The sequence below is a fragment of the Gymnodraco acuticeps genome, unplaced genomic scaffold, assembly GCF_902827175.1.
Source record: "Gymnodraco acuticeps unplaced genomic scaffold, fGymAcu1.1, whole genome shotgun sequence".
In the NCBI taxonomy this organism is placed as follows: Eukaryota; Metazoa; Chordata; class Actinopteri; order Perciformes; family Bathydraconidae; genus Gymnodraco; species Gymnodraco acuticeps.
In genome coordinates this window covers 261,089-282,561 of record NW_022989975.1, presented here as the reverse complement: position 1 = coordinate 282,561, position 21,473 = coordinate 261,089, and the positions used below count along the sequence as shown (strand labels likewise).

The window sequence follows — 21,473 nt, the reverse complement described above, 5'->3', positions numbered from 1 at the left end:
CAAAAATGCGTCATCCCTCTCTTCAAAGATTAACCACCTTACCTGGAAGCAATCAGTCAAACATAGAACAATGTAATCCTCCCACAGTCATATTTAATGTCATTAGTTCAGTATTAATGCACCAGCTTGAGTAACTTCTTTCCCTCACGACATTATGTTGAAGTTTCCCTGCTCTTGTTTTCCAGGAGTTTAACCCGGAGGAGTTCTACCACCTGCTGGAGGCGGCGGAGGATCACGCTAAAGAGGGTCATCTGATGAAGACAGACATCCCCCGATACATCATCAGCCAGCTGGGGATGACCAAAGACCCTATCGAAGGTGACTGTTAGAAAAATCTCACTGGTCCCCGGCTTGAGCTTCAAAACAGGATCCATGTATTTCTGATCCTCTCCAGAATGGAAGTAGTCACAAGATGGAGAAATACCGGTTGTTGTACTGTAGGTAATCATACATCCTGTCATGTACACAACTGAGTTTTTACTCAAAATTATAACTTTTTCTCAAAATCTCAAAATTATGACTCTCTCAAAATTAGGACTTTTTTCTCAAAATCTCAAAATTATGACTTTTTCTCAAAATTAGGACTTTTTTCTCAAAATCTCAAAATTATGACTTTTTCTCAAAATTATGACTTTTTTCTCAAAATATCAAAATTATGACTTTTTCTTAAAATGACTTTTTCTCAAAAATGATGTATTTTTCTCAAAATATCAACATCATGACTTTTTCTCAAAATATCCAAAGACTTTTTCTCAAAATATCAAAATTATGACTTTTTCTCAAAATATCAAAATTATGACTTTTTCTCAAAATATCAAAATTATGACTTTTTCTTAAAATGACTTTTTCTCAAAATGATGTACTTTTCTCAAAATATCAACATCATGACTTTTTCTCAAAATATCAAAATTATGACTTTTTCTCAAAATCTCAAGGAGCTTCAGTCTCAGGATCCATGTTTCTGTGATCCTCTCCAGAATGGAAGGAGTCATCACATACAGAGCATCAACTAGTTCCTGAACAGTGTCCTTCACATGCTGATATCCAAGAGAGGGAGTTACACAGTCACAAGATGGAGGAATAGAAAGCAGTATTCAATGTTTACTTCAGATTAGCTCCACGTCAGAAATGAGCATGCTTGATGTCTATCTCCATAGAGGCTGAATCATCATGTTAATCACATAGCTATCATATGCCTCAAACAGTCCTGATGCTCTTCTAGGTAATCACACATCCTGTCATGTTCACAGCTACAGTTGGGATACCTTTGTTATCACGTTACTCTCATGTTGGAGGAGAACATTCAGGATTTTCCCAACAGGGAGACAGGAGCTTTCAGAATCAGAATACCTTCATTAGTCCCACAGAGGGGACATTTCTATCTATCTATCTATCTATCTATCTATCTATATATCTATCTATCTATCTATCTATCTATCTATCTATCTATCTATCTATCCATCCATCTATCCATCTATCCATCCATCCATCCATCCATCCATCCATCCATCCATCCATCTATCTATCTATCCATCTATCTATCTATCTATCTATCCATCTATCCATCTATCTATTCATCTATCTATCTATCCATCTATCCATCTATCTATCCATCTATCTATCTATCTATCCATCCATCCATCCATCCATCCATCCATCCATCCATCCATCCATCCATCCATCTATCTATCTATCCATCTATCTATCTATCTATCTATCCATCTATCCATCTATCTATTCATCTATCTATCTATCCATCTATCCATCTATCCATCTATCTATTCATCTATCTATCTATCCATCTATCCATCTATCTATCCATCTATCTATCTATCTATCCATCCATCCATCCATCCATCCATCCATCCATCCATCCATCCATCCATCTTTTAACTTTCCGGAAATAAAGCGACTGATTTGAACTCATATGTTTGTTTCTTATCAGAGATAAACCTGGACAGTTACGACAGCGAAGGACCGCTGACTCCAGAAACAGACGACTCGACGGATGTGAGTTTGGAGATGAATCCTCCATGTGATAATTTCTTCAAGGCCTTCTCCACATTTATACATCCTTATTTATATTTTTCCTGAGCAACAGTATAACGTTGTAACGATCAACTATCTAAAATAGTTGTGTTAATTAAACGCACAAGGGGTTCTTGAATGAAATTATATTATAAAGGTAAACAGAAATAATAAACGGATAATCTGCTCCTTAAACAAAATAAACAGAGACAGATTTCATGCATGGATCCATTATATTGACAGTTTTCCAGCCAAACAACACAAACAAAATTAAACAGTCCGCTCTGCGGCTTTACTGCCTAATCCAGGCTATTGTTCATTGACAAAAAAAAGCTGTTGCTCCTGCGCCCGTCGGCGGCAAAAACAGAAATGTTTGTAGGCCTTTTCAGGCTATATTCCACTTAAAAGGAAACACGAGGTCCAGCGTGGCACAAAGGAGCGATCTCACCCTGTGTCGGAGAGAATCTCTCTCTATCTGTGCGCGTCCTCTCCAAGGAGACGTGCTTCCAGGTCGGTCGATGCAATATCCACATACGGTTACTTTCAGTTACTTCCCCATTGCATTTTAACATACATGCTGAGAAAACGTAACTATCCCGCTGAATACCCGCATTCACCACACACAGGCTTCCTCCTCCCGTGAGAACCAACCTGGCATCCTGTTGACGCGCCCACTAAAAAGCCTCTGGGTGCGCCGCGACAGGTGAATATGCAAACGAGGCTTGCAGAACCACACCCTCAAACCTTACATAAAAGTGGACATTTAACGACTGTAGTTGCGAGGATAATACACATGCATCATAGATTTTCCTTTCATTTGAATCTAAACCACATGCCTTAACCTTTTCCCCTGCCCCTACAGTTTATAAGAAACACTGAGATCAATCTGCGACTGTCACAACGTCTGGCTTGCCAAGGTCTTTGAAATGTCTGCTTCATCTGCTAATGACTTGGCTTACAGCTAATTTAGTTAATTTATGCTGAAGTACGAAAAAAACTGAAGAGCAGCCTCTTTACTCTGGGCCATCCCTCAAGCATTAGGCACGCTTCCAACTCCCAAATTAAGATAAATAGGCATATAGGACTATATAAGAGGGAGGGGGGTATAGTTAGAGGGTGATAAGGGCCATTGTAGTTGAAACAAAAAACATTATAATTAATATTATGAGAAAAACTCACAAAATACATTTGAATTTACAAGAAAAAGCCTCACAAATTGGCCAGAAAAGATTAAAGACAGAAATGTGACATAGAAAAACCTTGAAAAATGTATATGAATCACCAAATGGAGAAAATTCAAGAAATAACGTATTCGCCAGAAAAAAACTCATGTCAATATACACCTTTTATCTATCTGAGTTACCTCTCATAATATGACCTCCTTCGCCAGGCGCCTTCATATGCCATCTTACTTTATCCAACACTGAGGACGCCTTACGTACAGATTATATAAATGTGCATCATCGAAGTAACAGTGGCCAAAAAATAGTGATTTTGCTGAGACTTGTTAAGAGACAATCTTAAGGATTTATGTAATATTTAATCCTGACGCTGTGATCTTGGCCAGAGGACTCTGTAAATCACACCCGCTGTTTTAAAATAGATTTTATGTATGTTTGATTACTTTCTTTGTAACTCTGTTTGAAAGGTGGTATATAAATAAAGTTTATTTGTATGTGATCTGCAGAGTAAGATGAGAGCGATGAAAGCACCAGAGGAGGCCGACTTTCAGACCATCAAACTGATCAGTAACGGAGCGTACGGGTGAGTTCAGCTTTGACCAGAGACGGCAAAAGTACACACATCCTTTACTGAAGTAGAAGTACAGATACTCGTGTTCAAAAGTAAGGCAAGGCAAGGCAAGTTTATTTATATAGCACTTTTCAACACAAGGCAATTCAAAGTGCTTTACAAAAAATGAAAGACATTAAGAAAATGGCATTTAAAATCAGTCATTAAAAAGAAAAGCTAATAAAAGAAACATTAAAAGAAAAAATACATAGAAGTACTGACTAAACTTCTTTACTCAAGTGAAAGTAGAGGCTTTGAAATGTACTTCAGTAAAAAGTACCCATAACTAGCAGCTGCTTTAAAGAGTACCTGACCTCCCTTTATATTAATAGAACAATAATGTCATTGTTAGCTAATGAATGTTTCCATGCTGAACAACGGCAACATGACAACGTTTCCATTGGTCCCTCTTCTTTAGAGAAGACCAGGAAATGATGGATACACGGATCGTGTTCAAATCAATAGGCACGCAATGACTCTAAAGAATAATGATCACGCATCAAACACACATTCAGACTAAAGGAACCAGCTGTTTGGAAAATGAGAGAAGTAGAAAGTACAGGTATTTGAGTTCAACATGTAAGAAGTAGAAAGTACAAGTATTTGAGTTCAACATGTAAGAAGTAGAAAGTACAGGTATTTGAGTTCAACATGTAAGAAGTAGAAAGTACAGGTATTTGAGTTCAACATGTGAGAAGTAGAAAGTACAGGTATTTGGGTTCAACATGTTAGAAGTAGAAAGTACAGGTATTTGAGTTCAACATGTAAGAAGTAGAAAGTACAGGTATTTGAGTTCAACATGTAAGAAGTAGAAAGTACAGGTATTTGAGTTCAACATGTAAGAAGTAGAAAGTACAGGTATTTGAGTTCACATGTAAGAAGTAGAAAGTACAGGTATTTGAGTTCAACATGTGAGAAGTAGAAAGTACAGGTATTTGGGTTCAACATGTTAGAAGTAGAAAGTACAGGTATTTGAGTTCAACATGTAAGAAGTAGAAAGTACAGGTATTTGAGTTCAACATGTGAGAAGTAGAAAGTACAGGTATTTGGGGTTCAACATGTTAGAAGTAGAAAGTACAGGTATTTGGGTTCAACATGTTAGAAGTAGAAAGTACAGGTATTTGAGTTCAACATGTAAGAAGTAGAAAGTACAGGTATTTGAGTTCAACATGTAAGAAGTAGAAAGTACAGGTATTTGAGTTCAACATGTAAGAAGTAGAAAGTACAGGTATTTGAGTTCAACATGTGAGAAGTAGAAAGTACAGGTATTTGTGTTCAACATGTGAGAAGTAGAAAGTACAAGTATTTGAGTTCAACATGTGAGAAGTAGAAAGTACAGGTATTTGAGTTCAACATGTGAGAAGTAGAAAGTACAGGTATTTGGGTTCAACATGTAAGAAGTAGAAAGTACAGGTATTTGAGTTCAACATGTAAGAAGTAGAAAGTACAGGTATTTCAGTTCAACATGTGAGAAGTAGAAAGTACAGGTATTTGAGTTCAACATGTAAGAAGTAGAAAGTACAGGTATTTGAGTTCAACATGTGAGAAGTAGAAAGTACAGGTATTTGAGTTCAACATGTAAGAAGTAGAAAGTACAGGTATTTGAGTTCAACATGTGAGAAGTAGAAAGTACAGGTATTTGAGTTCAACATGTAAGAAGTAGAAAGTACAGGTATTTGAGTTCAACATGTAAGAAGTAGAAAGTACAGGTATTTGAGTTCAACATGTAAGAAGTAGAAAGTACAAGTATTTGTGTTCAACATGTAAGAAGTAGAAAGTACAGGTATTTGAGTTCAACATGTAAGAAGTAGAAAGTACAGGTATTTGAGTTCAACATGTAAGAAGTAGAAAGTACAGGTATTTGAGTTCAACATGTGAGAAGTAGAAAGTACAGGTATTTGGAGTTCAACATGTAAGAAGTAGAAAGTACAGGTATTTGTGTTCAACATGTAAGAAGTAGAAAGTACAGGTATTTGAGTTCAACATGTAAGAAGTAGAAAGTACAGGTATTTGAGTTCAACATGTAAGAAGTAGAAAGTACAGGTATTTGTGTTCAACATGTAAGAAGTAGAAAGTACAGGTATTTGAGTTCAACATGTAAGAAGTAGAAAGTACAGGTATTTGAGTTCAACATGTAAGAAGTAGAAAGTACAGGTATTTGAGTTCAACATGTGAGAAGTAGAAAGTACAGGTATTTGAGTTCAACATGTAAGAAGTAGAAAGTACAGGTATTTGAGTTCAACATGTGAGAAGTAGAAAGTACAGGTATTTGAGTTCAACATGTAAGAAGTAGAAAGTACAGGTATTTGTGTTCAACATGTAAGAAGTAGAAAGTACAGGTATTTGTGTTCAACATGTAAGAAGTAGAAAGTACAGGTATTTGGGTTCAACATGTAAGAAGTAGAAAGTACAGGTATTTGAGTTCAACATGTAAAAAGTAGAAAGTACAGGTATTTGAGTTCAACATGTGAGAAGTAGAAAGTACAGGTATTTGAGTTCAACATGTAAGAAGTAGAAAGTACAGGTATTTGGGTTCAACATGTAAGAAGTAGAAAGTACAGGTATTTGGGTTCAACATGTGAGAAGTAGAAAGTACAGGTATTTGAGTTCAACATGTAAGAAGTAGAAAGTACAGGTATTTGGGTTCAACATGTAAGAAGTAGAAAGTACAGGTATTTGGGTTCAACATGTGAGAAGTAGAAAGTACAGGTATTTGAGTTCAACATGTAAGAAGTAGAAAGTACAGGTATTTGAGTTCAACATGTAAGAAGTAGAAAGTTCAGGTATTTGTGTTCAACATGTGAGAAGTAGAAAGTACAGGTATTTGAGTTCAACATGTAAGAAGTAGAAAGTACAGGTATTTGAGTTCAACATGTAAGAAGTAGAAAGTACAGGTATTTGAGTTCAACATGTAAGAAGTAGAAAGTACAGGTATTTGTGTTCAACATGTAAGAAGTAGAAAGTACAGGTATTTGAGTTCAACATGTGAGAAGTAGAAAGTACAGGTATTTGGGTTCAACATGTGAGAAGTAGAAAGTACAGGTATTTGAGTTCAACATGTAAGAAGTAGAAAGTACAGGTATTTGAGTTCAACATGTAAGAAGTAGAAAGTACAGGTATTTGTGTTCAACATGTAAGAAGTAGAAAGTACAGGTATTTGAGTTCAACATGTAAGAAGTAGAAAGTACAGGTATTTGGGTTCAACATGTGAGAAGTAGAAAGTACAGGTATTTGAGTTCAACATGTAAGAAGTAGAAAGTACAGGTATTTGAGTTCAACATGTAAGAAGTAGAAAGTACAGGTATTTGTGTTCAACATGTAAGAAGTAGAAAGTACAGGTATTTGAGTTCAACATGTAAGAAGTAGAAAGTACAGGTATTTGTGTTCAACATGTAAGAAGTAGAAAGTACAGGTATTTGTGTTCAACATGTGAGAAGTAGAAAGTACAGGTATTTGTGTTCAACATGTAAGAAGTAGAAAGTACAGGTATTTGAGTTCAACATGTAAGAAGTAGAAAGTACAGGTATTTGTGTTCAACATGTGAGAAGTAGAAAGTACAGGTATTTGAGTTCAACATGTAAGAAGTAGAAAGTACAGGTATTTGTGTTCAACATGTGAGAAGTAGAAAGTACAGGTATTTGTGTTCAACATGTGAGAAGTAGAAAGTACAGGTATTTGTGTTCAACATGTGAGAAGTAGAAAGTAAAAAGTCGTCAGTAAAATAAGTAGTGGAGTAAAGTACTGATACCAGAACAATCTACTCAAGTACATTAAGGAAGTATTTGTACTCCACTACTTCCCAGCTCTGGCTTTAAGACATACTGACACTACATCTGTCAGTCAGGCATGATGGAAAATAGTTTTTTGGCCACAAATGAAACATCATCCACGCTTCTGTGTGTGTTTCAGCGCTGTGTACCTGGTGCGTCACCTGGACACCCGGCAGCGCTTTGCCATGAAGAAGATCAACAAGCAGAACCTGATCCTGAGGAACCAGATCCAGCAGGCCTTCGTGGAGCGAGACATCCTCACCTTCGCAGAAAACCCCTTCGTGGTGTCCATGTTCTGCTCCTTCGAGACCAGAAGGCACCTCTGCATGGTCATGGAGTACGTGGAAGGTGAGGAAACTGTGTGTGTGCCGACCATACACTGTATAAACCTCATGCTATTAGCATTTACACTTTTCTCAAAGATATTGAAGTGACTGTTATTTTATATATATTGATTGTTGTGCTTTTATTTAGGTCTTAATGTGTGCATATGTATAAATGTGTCTGTTGATTGTGTATATATAGGATATACATATTTTTATTAGGGCTGTCAAGTTAACGCATGTGTATTTGTTGTCCTCGGCCGCCCCGTAGTTTCAGAGCGCATCGAGTTTCAAATACCGTCTACAAGCTGATGCTGACAGCCCCGCTCCTGCCGCCCGCTTGTGGCAGACCACACTTCCACGCTCACCGGCAGGCACCGACTGGCTGTTGGGAGGACCGGGAGGGTGTGTGTATGTGTGGCCCGAGCGAGCGAGAGAGAGACCTTACGTGCATTGTTGTTGTTAGCATCTGGTGCTAGCTAGCTGCGCTAATGGATATGGAGCTGTTTAAATGAAAACAGAGGAGCGACATTTCGCCACAACTGCGCCGAGCACTTGACTTTATGCAGGAAGCCAGACAGTGGGACATTGTACGAAAAGTCAGCACACTCAGCACGGATAGTGCAACATGATTGCAGCGTCCAGGCAGCTCCCGTTCGAGCATATGCCTTGAATTGCACATAGCTCCAACGATCCATCTCTCACACACACACACACACACACACACACACACACACACACACACACACACACACACACACACACACACACACACACACACACGTATTGTATTATTGAATGAGAGAGGTTCCAGGTTGTTGTGTTTAATATTCATGAGAATATTTGTCATTGTTCAAATGATAATAAACATTTGCATAAAGCATATTTGTCCACTCATATGTTGATAAGAGTATTAAAAACTTGAAAAATATTCCTCTAAGGTACATTTAGAACAGATACAAAATGTGCGATTAATTTGCGATTAATCGCGATTAACTATTTTAATCGACTGACAGCTCTAATATATATATATATATATATTTGTTTTTGTGTTCAGGGTTGTGGGAAACAGTATTTCGATCTCTCTGACTGCACACACAAACTGAAAGATTGACAATAAAGTTGACTTTGACTTTAAACCTTTGTGAATATAGCTATAGTGACCGAAATCGACAAAGCAAAGAAATTCATGCAAATTAGCTGCAAAAAGATACAAACTGACTCACAACGACTACGAAAAAGACAAAAGGACCACAAAGACATGTTAATGTGAAACATAACACAAAAGAATCATCAGACAAAGAGGGACATACAGACAGAGGCAGAATAATACAAGATAAACATTTACAATATCCCTCACAATGTACACACATAGCAGTCAGCTCATAGAGAGATAAAACAACAACGCCTATTGTTGGGGATCATTTGCTTAGTTCTTCAGAATTGATTGTGGCATCTCAACCGTAACAACCTGTCCTTCACTGCAAACATCGCTGCTACAACCCGTTGCTGCAGATACACGCTTTACAACATCAGGAAGATACGTCCCCAGCTGACTCAGAAAGCGACTCAGGTTCTGGTCCAGGCTCTCGTCATCTCACGCCTAGACTACTGCAACTCCCTCCTGGCTGGTCTACCTGCATGTGCCATCCGACCTCTGCAGCTCATCCAGAATGCAGCGGCTCGTCTGGTCTTCAACCTTCCTAAATGTTCCCACACCACTCCGCTCCTCCGCTCCCTCCACTGGCTTCCGGTAACTGCTAGAATCCACTTCAAGACACTGGTACTTGCTTACCATGCTGCAAATGGATCTGGCCCTTCCTACATCCAGGACATGGTTAAACCGTACACCCCAGCGCGTGCACTACGCTCTGCATCAGCCAAACGACTCGCTGCACCCTCGCTGCGAGGGGGACCCAAGTTCCCATCGGCGAAAACACGTGGGTTTGCTGTCCTGGCTCCAAGATGGTGGAATGAGCTCCCCATTGACATCAGGTCGGCAGATAGCTTGCACATCTTCCGGCGCAGACTGAAAACTCATCTCTTTCGACTCCACTTCGAGCGATAGAACTATTAACGAAGCACTTATATACTAATAAAGGACTGGCTTATCTAAAGCCAGTTGAGTAGCACTTGAAATGTTTGGCTCTATGAAACCTGATGTACTTATATGATTCTGTTTTCTTCAAGGTTGTATTTTGTTGGTCGAACGCACTTATTGTAAGTCGCTTTGGATAAAAGCGTCAGCTAAATGCAATGTAATGTAATGTGTGGTCCGTGACTTGTCTTCTCCGGCCGAAGCTCCAAATAAACCGTCAGTGTTTGCCATCAAAGCTCCAGCTCTCCTCGTGTCTCTCTGAGTCCTGACTCCATCAGAGCTCCAGCTCTCCTCGTGTCTCTCTGAGTCCTGACTCCATCAGAGCTCCAGCTCTCCTCGTCTCTCTGAGTCCTGACTCCATCAAAGCTCCAGCTCTCCTCGTGTCTCTCTGAGTCCTGACTCCATCAGAGCTCCAGCTCTCCTCGTGTCTCTCTGAGTCCTGACTCCATCAGAGCTCCAGCTCTCCTCGTGTCTCTCTGAGTCCTGACTCCATCAGAGCTCCAGCTCTCCTCGTCTCTCTGAGTCCTGACTCCATCAGAGCTCCAGCTCTCCTCGTGTCTCTCTGAGTCCTGACTCCATCAGAGCTCCAGCTCTCCTCGTGTCTCTCTGAGTCCTGACTCCATCAGAGCTCCAGCTCTCCTCGTCTCTCTGAGTCCTGACTCCATCAGAGCTCCAGCTCTCCTCGTGTCTCTCTGAGTCCTGACTCCATCAGAGCTCCAGCTCTCCTCGTCTCTCTGAGTCCTGACTCCATCAAAGCTCCAGCTCTCCTTGTGTCTCTCTGAGTCCTGACTCCATCAGAGCTCCAGCTCTCCTCGTGTCTCTCTGAGTCCTGACTCCATCAAAGCTCCAGCTCTCCTTGTGTCTCTCTGCGTCCTGACTCCATCAAAGCTCCAGCTCTCCTCGTCTCTCTGAGTCCTGACTCCATCAGAGCTCCAGCTCTCCTTGTGTCTCTCTGCGTCCTGACTCCATCAAAGCTCCAGCTCTCCTCGTCTCTCTGAGTCCTGACTCCATCAGAGCTCCAGCTCTCCTCGTGTCTCTCTGAGTCCTGACTCCATCAGAGCTCCAGCTCTCCTCGTCTCTCTCTGAGTCCTGACTCCATCAGAGCTCCAGCTCTCCTCGTCTCTCTGAGTCCTGACTCCATCAGAGCTCCAGCTCTCCTCGTGTCTCTCTGAGTCCTGACTCCATCAAAGCTCCAGCTCTCCTTGTGTCTCTCTGAGTCCTGACTCCATCAGAGCTCCAGCTCTCCTCGTGTCTCTCTGAGTCCTGACTCCATCAGAGCTCCAGCTCTCCTCGTGTCTCTCTGAGTCCTGACTCCATTAAAGCTCCAGCTCTCCTCGTGTCTCTCTGAGTCCTGACTCCATCAAAGCTCCAGCTCTCCTCGTGTCTCTCTGAGTCCTGACTCCATCAGAGCTCCAGCTCTCCTCGTGTCTCTCTGAGTCCTGACTCCATCAGAGCTCCAGCTCTCCTCGTGTCTCTCTGAGTCCTGACTCCATCAAAGCTCCAGCTCTCCTCGTGTCTCTCTGAGTCCTGACTCCATCAAAGCTCCAGCTCTCCTTGTCTCTCTGAGTCCTGACTCCATCAAAGCTCCAGCTCTCCTTGTGTCTCTCTGAGTCCTGACTCCATCAGAGCTCCAGCTCTCCTCGTGTCTCTCTGAGTCCTGACTCCATCAAAGCTCCAGCTCTCCTCGTGTCTCTCTGAGTCCTGACTCCATCAAAGCTCCAGCTCTCCTCGTGTCTCTCTGAGTCCTGACTCCATCAAAGCTCCAGCTCTCCTTGTCTCTCTGAGTCCTGACTCCATCAAAGCTCCAGCTCTCCTCGTGTCTCTCTGAGTCCTGACTCCATCAGAGCTCCAGCTCTCCTCGTCTCTCTTTGAGTCCTGACTCCATCAAAGCTCCAGCTCTCCTCGTGTCTCTCTGAGTCCTGACTCCTATTGCTTCAGAAGTTTCCCTCACACCTATGACATTAAAGCCTTCAAATCTTGAAAAACATGATTTCTAATGTCATGAATGATTGATTGTGTGTCTGCAGGTGGAGACTGTGCGACTCTGCTGAAGAACATCGGAGCGCTTCCTGTAGAAATGGCTCGGATGTACTTTGCAGAAACTGTCCTCGCTCTGGAGTATTTACACAACTACGGGATCGTCCACCGGGACCTCAAGCCTGACAAGTGAGACAGAGCTAATCCATCTGCTACTGATGCTTGATGTACACACAGGAAGGAGTTCTTTATAACTTGTGTGTTTCTGCTCCAGCCTCCTGATCACCTCCATGGGTCACATCAAGCTCACAGACTTTGGCCTCTCTAAGATGGGTCTGATGAGTCTGACCACCAACCTGTACGAAGGACACATCGAGAAGGACACTCGGGAGTTCCTGGATAAACAGGTACGACAAAAACAACAAAATGATATGAGCAGAGGTGAAGTAGAACTCTGTTAAACAATCTGAAATCAAGACAGGTTAAGTTATTTTATGCATGCATTTATATAAAGCATAGTGTAACCAAACATTACTTTAATTATTATTTTAAGTTTTTTAATTATTATTATTATTTTTATTATTTATTTATTTTTATTATTTTAGTATTATAATTATATTATTATTATTTATTATTTGTATTTATTCTATTTGTATTAGTTTCAGTTTTATTATTTGTATTAGTTGTAATTTTATTATTTGTATTTTTTTTTTATATATATATTTGTATTATTGTAGTATTATAATTAGATTATTAGTTTTATTTGTATTATTATTTGTATTTTTTTTTGTATTATTTCTATTAGTTGTAATTGTATTATTATTAATATTTTTATAATTAGATTATTATTTTTATTATTATTTTTATTATTTCTATTAGTTTATTATTATTATTATTTTTTTGAATTTTAGTATTATAATTAGATTATTATTTTTATTATTATTTTTATTATTTCTATTAGTTTATTATTTTTATAATTTTAGTATTATAATTAGATTATTATTTTTATTATTATTTTTATTATTTCTATTTCTATTAGTTTTTTTAAATTATTTTCTTTTCTTTTTTTGTATTATTTTTATTTGTATTATTTTCTTTTTTAAATGTGCATGTTGCACATAATTCACAGGAGGTAAAGTGGTACATGAATGAAACGACTGATGGAATAAAGAGTGTTTCCTGTGCTCCAGGTGTGTGGCACTCCGGAGTACATCGCCCCCGAGGTGATCCTGCGGCAGGGCTACGGGAAGCCGGTGGACTGGTGGGCGATGGGCATCATCCTGTACGAGTTCCTGGTGGGCTGCGTGCCTTTCTTTGGAGACACTCCGGAGGAACTGTTCGGACAGGTCATCACAGGTGAGGGGCTCAAGTTAGAGAGAGTTGGAGCCATTAAGAGACTCTGGTTTAATGAGAGGTGGGAAGTAGTGGAGTACAAATACTTCGTTACTGTACTTAAGTACATGTTTCTGGTATCAGTACTTTACTCCACTACTTGTTTTTCTGACGACTTTTTACTTCTACTTCTTACATTTAGAACACAAATACCTGTAAAAATTATTTTAAAATGTATTAATTTTAAAAGTGAGTCCGTGGCCCGTGATGGCGGGAGTTATAAATTAGATTGCATAATCGTTTTTCTTCATATTTTATGTATTTTTCATTGTTTGTTCAATACTAGAAAGGTAAAAGTCCCACAAATGAACTGTGATGGGATTTGTTTTCTCTCACCAGTGAAGGCAAATGTTGATTTTAAAGATTTGTTTGTTTGTGCAATGCCGAGATCTCATGACCTTTATTCTATTATGTATTTGTTCTCTAGTCGAATCTCAGGTTTAACATTAATTATAACGGTCTGTTTGCATTGACAAGATGTGCTATTCACGCGGCACACCTGATGTGCTATAAAAGATATTCCATAATCGGTTTTCTTCATATTTGTTATGTATCTTTCATTGTTTGTTCAGAACTGAAAGGTCCAAGAAGTCCCACAATTGAATTTAATATTCATTTGACATGTTAACTATATCGTAAAGCGCTTCATGGGAGTAATTGTGGGATGATACATTTTCAAAGTATCACGATATGTATCGGTTGAATATCGGTATCGTTCAGTGGTATCGGTATCGTAAAAAAGTCAACGATATCCCTCGGTAATCCAAACTAAGTGCCGCAACTAAACACGAAGAAAACATTGTCTGACGCGCAAGAAAACAGTCTTTCCACTGGTATGCGTTTGACCTTGTATTTGCAAACGAAACAAGCAAACATTCTTTCACACACAGTGACGTCACAAGCTACCCACAATGCAACGCGCGCCATATATCTATATAGAAATACGCCATTTTCCTGGAGGTGCTAATATCCTGGAGGTGCAAATATAAACAGCTAGCTAACGTAGCCAGGCAGAGCGCACTCGGTTTTTTTTTCTGAATTAACGACCGAAGAAATCGCTGCATGTCTTCGGATTACATCTCTGGACTTGAGGGGTGTGCTCTAGGTCGTTACCAGCGTAAACTAGAGCTGTGTGGGTTGTTACAGACTGCCCGCAGATGTATGGAAAAACGACTCTCGAAAGTGGCCTTCGGTCGATTTTGGCAGCATCTACGTCTATCTTCTAGAAACACCAGGTGAATACCCCACTTGTCACAATAATATTATCATGCCATTGCATATATGTGGTATTTTAGAGTTGACTAGATATTGATTAAGGCAATAGACTATTATATTCAGCTTGCACCTCGTGTGAAATGGTGGATACCGGAAGTACGGTGCCGCCCTCGGCCTAAAACCCGTATGTGTGTGTGAAAGAATAAAAAATAATTCTAGTCCAGTATATTATTGCGTAGGCGGTCAACAAAAAGTGTCCTTCCCCAGCTCACTCCCCCTCCATCGATGACAAAGAGCAACCGGATATAACCGCAAACGTCACCGCACAAATCCAATAGACACCCACCTATAGTGACTCAAGAAATGTGACGTAACAAACACAGGAAAATACGTATTATTGAACACACTTTTCTCCCCTTTTTAATAATAATTCCTTTTATTTATAAGCGCACTTTTTATTTGAGTGCTACAGAGTGCTACAAAGTGCTACAAAGTGCTACAAAGTGCTACAAAGTGCTACAAAGTGCTACAGAGTAAAATGGTTGAACCAAAACAACAAATAAAAGCAGCTACGTTTCCGTCGGCAAGGCAACGAGTGGGGGTTTTAAAAAATCTAGGAAAAGGCCATTCTAAAAAGATCAATTTTTCCCAATGTCCCTGTCTCCTGCAGATGACATCGTGTGGCCTGAAGGAGACGAGTCCCTCCCGTTTGACGCTCAGCACCTGATCTCCTCCCTGCTGCAGACCAACCCTCTGGGCCGGCTGGGAACAGGTCAGTTGCTTTTATATTGCTACCCCTTGGACAAGAACAAGCTGGTAGTTTCAACCCTTTGTCTGCATACCTCTCCCCCTGTTCCAGAGTCACTGACCTTACACACTAACTCTCTTCCTGCCTGTATGCTCACAGACGTAAATAAGTCGACTTCCATCTTGGTCCAGAGTCATTTTTCATTTGTATCCCTGGTTTGTTTTGGCTTAGATCAGTGGTTTCCGTTTTGATCTTTAGAGTTCAAACATGTTATTCATACAACTGAAATGCAATGTTGTGCTTTTAATTTAACTATTTAAAAAAATGTTATTTCTAGTCATTATTTGTAGTTAACTATTCCAACCATGTTTTTGTTTTTTTAGCAAACAAGTCTCTGCTCGTCTGCTTACCAGTTTTCTTTGGCTCTCTACTTAATGCATTTTTTTGACGTTTCTTTCAAATTGTATTTTTAACTACCTGAGCTTCTTTACAATGTTATGACCAGTGTTGGGCAAGTTACTTTCAAAAAGTAGCTAGTAATAGTTATAGTTACTGCTCTCATAAAAGTAACTAGTTATTTTATTAGTTACTAAATTATAAAAGTAACTTGTAACAAGTTACTTTACTTTAAAAATAATAACAACACAAATACAAGTGTTTGTGTTGTTCTGTGGCACAATGCTTTCTGTCTGCACACAGTTTACATTTGACCGTAATATTTTGTGCGTCCTTTATCCCCACAAATTGAAAATAGTGGTTATATCTCCAAGTTGTAAATGTGCTGCTGCTCTAGCTGATACTTGCATCTGCCATAGTGTGTGTGTGTGTGTGTGTGTGTGTGTGTGTGTGTGTGTGTGTGTGTGTGTGTGTGTGTGTGTGTGTGTGTGTGTGTGTGTGTGTGTGTGTGTGTGTGTGTGTGTGGTGTGTGTGTGTGTGTGTGTGTGTGTGTGTGTGTGTGTGTGTGTGTGTGTGGTGTGTGTGTGTGTGTGTGTGTGTGTGTGTGTGTGTGTGTGTGTGTGTGTGTGTGTGTGTGTGCTGGTGGTGGGCGTTGCCGTGTATGTGTGTGTGTTAGCAAGTGTTTGTGTGTCTGTGTATTTTCCCCATAAGGCAAGACCCAACTCTGTCTCTGATTGGCTTACCCTGAAATGTTACTCTGTGTTAACCAATCATCACTCCTCTCTGCTCACTTTCACTTGTCCATGGTGCTGTGAGAGGACATCGCTGTATTTGCCTGTAAGCTACATCTGCAGCGAGATTCGGTTCAGTTCCATCACATAATGTAACGCAGTAACGCACCCATTTAAATCACAGTAACTATAACGGCGTTACTGAATGGGAATAGGTAACTAGTAACGCTATTAGTTACCGCAAAAGGTAGTTGCGTTACAGTAACTGGTTATGACTAATCCCTTGCATCTGCAAAAGTACCCACTGGAAAACGTGTTTGTGTTTCACTGACCTTGAATATCTGCCTGTCGGCTCACAGATTCAGCTTTACCTAAAGAAGTCGACTTCTGTCCCACTCAAAATGCCTCTGTCTGTCTTCATCTTCCTCTCCTCTTCCTCTCCTCTTCCTCTCCTCTTCCTCTTCCTCTTCCTCTCTCTAGGAGGAGCGTTTGAAGTGAGGCAGCACTCGTTCTTCACCGAGGTGAACTGGAACAGCCTGCTGAGACAGAAAGCAGAGTTCATCCCTCACCTGGAGTCAGAGGAGGACACCAGTTACTTCGACAGTGAGTCTACAGCACATAGAGAAAGATAACGTATTCATTTCTAAACATGTTCCCATCGTAACGCTGTGATGTTTCGTCCCCAGCCCGATCTGAGCGCTACCACCACGTTCAGTCGTACGATGAGGACGACACCAACGACGACGAGCCGGTGGAGATCCATCGCTTCTCCTCCTGCTCGCCTCGCTTCAGCAAGGTCAGACCAGACATTCATGTTCAAACTTCTCTTTGTATCTTCTGTGGTGTTTCATATGTGACATTAAAGAATCTTGAAGTATTGTAAGATGTTTAATGTTTACGATTTACACTGCAAGATAAGGGTCCGATATTATGTCACCCTTTCGTGTCTCAAATCGCGTACTTCATAACTTACGTTTGCTATTTTGAAAGCATAAGTATGCTTAAATGCACTACTAGTACTTGGATGTGGGAGGCGTGAGGTGCAGTGGGTTGTGTGTTGGTGTAGGGATCAGGGGGGCACAGGTTCAAACCCCACTGCAGTCAGCATGTCGTTGTGTCCCTGAGACACTTCACCCCACATTGCTCCTGTGGGGATTGCCCACAGTATTGAGTATGTAAGTCGCTTTGGATAAAAGCGTCTAACAAGTGACATGTGATGGAATGTAATGGTGATTTCTGTGAAAAATAACGTTGCTAGCTTGCTAGATAGTTAACAGGGTTTGCTTTGAGACAACGCTACACAGTTCAAATTCATGTGTTCACATTGCAAAACATGGCAGCGTCCGAGTATATCTACATGGACTGTACTTATATAGCGCTTTATCCAGTCTTTACGACCCCTCAAAGCGCTTTACGTACTACATGTCATTCACACCCCGTTGGCCATCGGGAGCAGCTCAGGGTTAAGTATCTCGCCCAAGGATGGCAGCCCCCACTCTCTGGAACGCTCTCCCTGCGGAGATCCACAACATCCCCACACTTGACGCCTTCAAAAGGGCCCTCAAGTCCCATCTGTCTGCCAAGGACTTCGGCCCCAAATCTATTTGTTGTTTTGTCTGACTGCCTTTTGTTATGTTATGTTTGTTTATACTCCTGTTCTTCCTTGTAAAGCGACCTTGGGTATTATGAAAGGCGCTATAGAAATCCAAGTTATTATTATTATTATTATTAAGGACACATCGACATGTTGACTTCATGGGCTGGGATCGAACCCACAACCTTCTGGTTGAAAGACGACCGCACTCCCTCGCAGCCACAGTCACCCTATGTACATTATGTCTTATGTATATTAGTATATATTATATACTATTTTAGATTCTCCTTGGCAAAACTACCGCAGCTATTGTGGATATGACAATAAAGACTGAATCTTTGAGACACATCATATCTCCTTAGCGGGCACCTGGTCCAGGGGAGGTTTATGTACTCGCGGTGCTCACTCATTCCTGCAAGCATTAAAAGGATGAATTAATCTATAAAGATTGTGTTTCATGCATGTGTTGCCTCACTCCTCCCTCTATAGACAGGGACGATACGATAACACTTTAATGTTCAGATCAAGTCTGAAATGCTCCTTGCATCACAGCCGCTCCATGTGTGACATCAACAGACAGATATCAAGACACAACACATGGAAAACAAACATTTAACATAACGGCACGATCAGTGAGAGAAAACCTGCTCAAAGAGCCTTCAGCGTGCTTTTGGCTGCGAGGGAGTGGGTTCGATCCCAGCCCATGCTGTCAACATGTCGATGTGTCCTTGGGCAAGATACTTAACCCTGAGCTGCTCCCGATGGCCAACGGGGTGTGAATGTTAGGTCCTAGAGTAAGGTACACTGCTCTGTATGAATGGGTGTGAACGGGTGAATGACATGTAGTATGTAAAGCGCTTTGAGGGGTCGTAAAGACTGGATAAAGCGATATATAAGTGCAGTCCATTTGATCTGGATTCAGCTCTGTATTTACTGAGAGGATCGACTGGAGCACAAAGGATGCTTCAGTCTGACTTTATTGAACCGAGGGACCCTGATTAAAAGTTTTGCCACGAGATAACAGAACGTTTTGAATAACCCCTCAGTGTGTTGTTGTGTGTGCTGCAGGTGTACAGCAGCATGGAGCACCTGTCTCAGCTGGAGCAGAAACACCCCGGGGTGACGCTCCGAGAACACAAAGTTCCCCGAGAGGACCGAGTGGCCAAGAGAGAGAGTCTGGGCAGCCTGACGCTGCGAGACAAGAGCTGGAGGACCGGCTCCCCGGAGATGTGAGTGCACTGTCACATTGAGAGGAAATGAGTCTGAGAAAGACTCCAGAAAAGACCTGTTTTTTGAGAGTGACTCAATTCCTCTAGGTCCCAATGCAAAGTATTGCAAAATGCATTATGAGTATGCGGACGGTGGAGTCATAACACTCTAACGGTACGTCCACACGGTTCCGTCGCGTTGAAGCAAGCCGGTGGGCGTGTCTGACGCGCGACCAACAACATGAATCTCCCGCCCCGGACACAGAAGCATGCGGTTTGATTGGCTAGCGCTTGTACTGGAGTCAAAAACGACCGCCATCTTGGCTATGTAAAGGAAATTGTGGGACCAGCCCAATACAAATATAATATATAGTTTTCTATGTTAAATACACGTACCACTATACTCATGTCAAAGAGAAGCTACCATTTATTTATCGAGTTAATTGAGCACTTTCTGTCTATCCTGTCAGATGTCTTTAATATCAAATACTTATACCTAAGTACGTCTGTTTTTCTCAGGAAGCATCTATCCTATCAAAGTATTTCTACAGTTTGGTATTAATACTTTAATCTGAGTACTTTCTCCACCTTGTGTTCATCAGGAAGCGTCTGTCCTGCTCCGAGTCGTCCTTCTATGAGAGCGACTCCAGCCCCCCCCTCAGGGGCTCGGAGGCGTTTCTCCGCTCTGATGGACTCCCACCGCCTGGCCTCGCCTCTGGAGACGGACTCTGAGCTGCCGCCGCCCAGCAGACTCTCTCTGAAGAACAGAGGGGCCTCTCTGGAGGGAGACCTGAGATCAGTCCTTAAAGACAGCAACGGGCTCACAGCGGCAGTCGGTGGGTGATGGAGATGTTTTTGTTTGTTTGTATGAGTGGGGATGTAATATTATTTGATGACAACCATTTTTCATATAGGTTCATTTTTTTTGCATTATTTGTTTTTTGTTTTTTTGGAGGATGTGAAATTCTGTCGTGTTGACATTTTGAATTGAGTGTATTCAAACATCTACATCTCAGTAAAAGTCAAATCACACAGAGAAGGGAGGAGGCTCCTGAATCCCGAATAAAAGACTCAGATCAAGATTGAAGTTTCAAACCTGTATTTGGGAGACCTGAGATCAGATCTTAGGATGTGAAACTTTCATGTTAAAATTCTGAATGTAGAGTATTCAAACCCATACTCAATCAGAAAAAAGTATAATATCGAGAAAGGAGGAGGCTCCTGATGTGATGCGATCAGGTCAGATCAGGTTGGAAGTTTTAAACCTGTATTCGATCACATTTTATATCGAGAGTGATTCATCGTTGGGTTTTATTTCTCACTGTACCGTTCAGATAAGGTTCTGAGACCTGCTGATGCTCCGCAGCCTCTCCCAGGCAGTAATGCTCCTGCTCTGGGTCTCCCGGACCTTCAGGGGCCTCGAGGGGCCGCCACTGACCTGGTGCTGAGGAGGGTCCGACACCACCAGCTCTCTGAGGGAGAGAAAAACAGCTCACGACCGGGAGCTAAAGTCATCAAATCTGCTTCTGCTACGGCTCTGTCCGTCATCATTCCTGCAGGTTAGCAATACATATGACACGTGCTATTAAAATGACTCTTCGAATCAGAGGTCGCGTTAACCGAATAATTTCCGTCTATGACGAATTTTTTTTAACAATGACGGAAAAATCTGAAAGCAGATTAGAACAAACTCGGAACAGCGCCAAAGTTTCCCCGCAGCGAGGCTCCGGTGTTATGCATGCCTGCCAAAAAGGAAATGATACCGTTTCCAAACCCAACTTTGCCGTACAAATCATTGAAACGTCTGTGAGTTTTGGCTTTACGCTGTGCGCCCTCCCGCGAGGTGCAGTGGGCATGCATAACACGGCGCTAACAGTTCACGAGCGTGCGCCCCGCCCCCCGTTGACAGTTCTCTCTCTCCCCCCCCCCTAGAGTGTAAAGGCCGACGGGTAATACTGAATTTTGACGGTCGTTTTACGATCAGTGAAAAAGTCTAGCGCAACCTCTGCTTCGAATAACCCTGAACATTTTGCACATACTGTACAAACACCACCTCACTGCATTTACATTTTAAAATTATTTTTTACAAAACTGCAACTGCTTAGCACACTTTTATATTGTATTCTATTATAAATATATATTTGTAGTAGTAGATTGGTCTATTTTAGAGAATCCTAACTTATTCTGTCTATGTGTGGTCTT

The 21,473-nt window shown here is 41.1% G+C and overlaps 1 protein-coding gene across 1 annotated transcript in view; it reads left to right on the top strand.

The window, feature by feature from the left end:
* Positions 1–21,473, top strand: part of LOC117543148 (microtubule-associated serine/threonine-protein kinase 1-like) — a gene marked incomplete at its 5' end in the record, with an annotated part of 84,967 nt that overhangs the window by 54,136 nt on the left and 9,358 nt on the right. Inside the window, 14 exon segments of the mRNA XM_034211241.1 lie at positions 186–318; positions 1,946–2,010; positions 3,716–3,792; positions 7,729–7,937; positions 12,038–12,176; positions 12,262–12,394; positions 13,178–13,343; positions 15,265–15,366; positions 16,950–17,072; positions 17,156–17,265; positions 19,132–19,292; positions 19,874–19,922; positions 19,924–20,107; positions 20,606–20,830. Coding sequence (XP_034067132.1) covers positions 186–318; positions 1,946–2,010; positions 3,716–3,792; positions 7,729–7,937; positions 12,038–12,176; positions 12,262–12,394; positions 13,178–13,343; positions 15,265–15,366; positions 16,950–17,072; positions 17,156–17,265; positions 19,132–19,292; positions 19,874–19,922; positions 19,924–20,107; positions 20,606–20,830 — 1,876 coding nt within the window.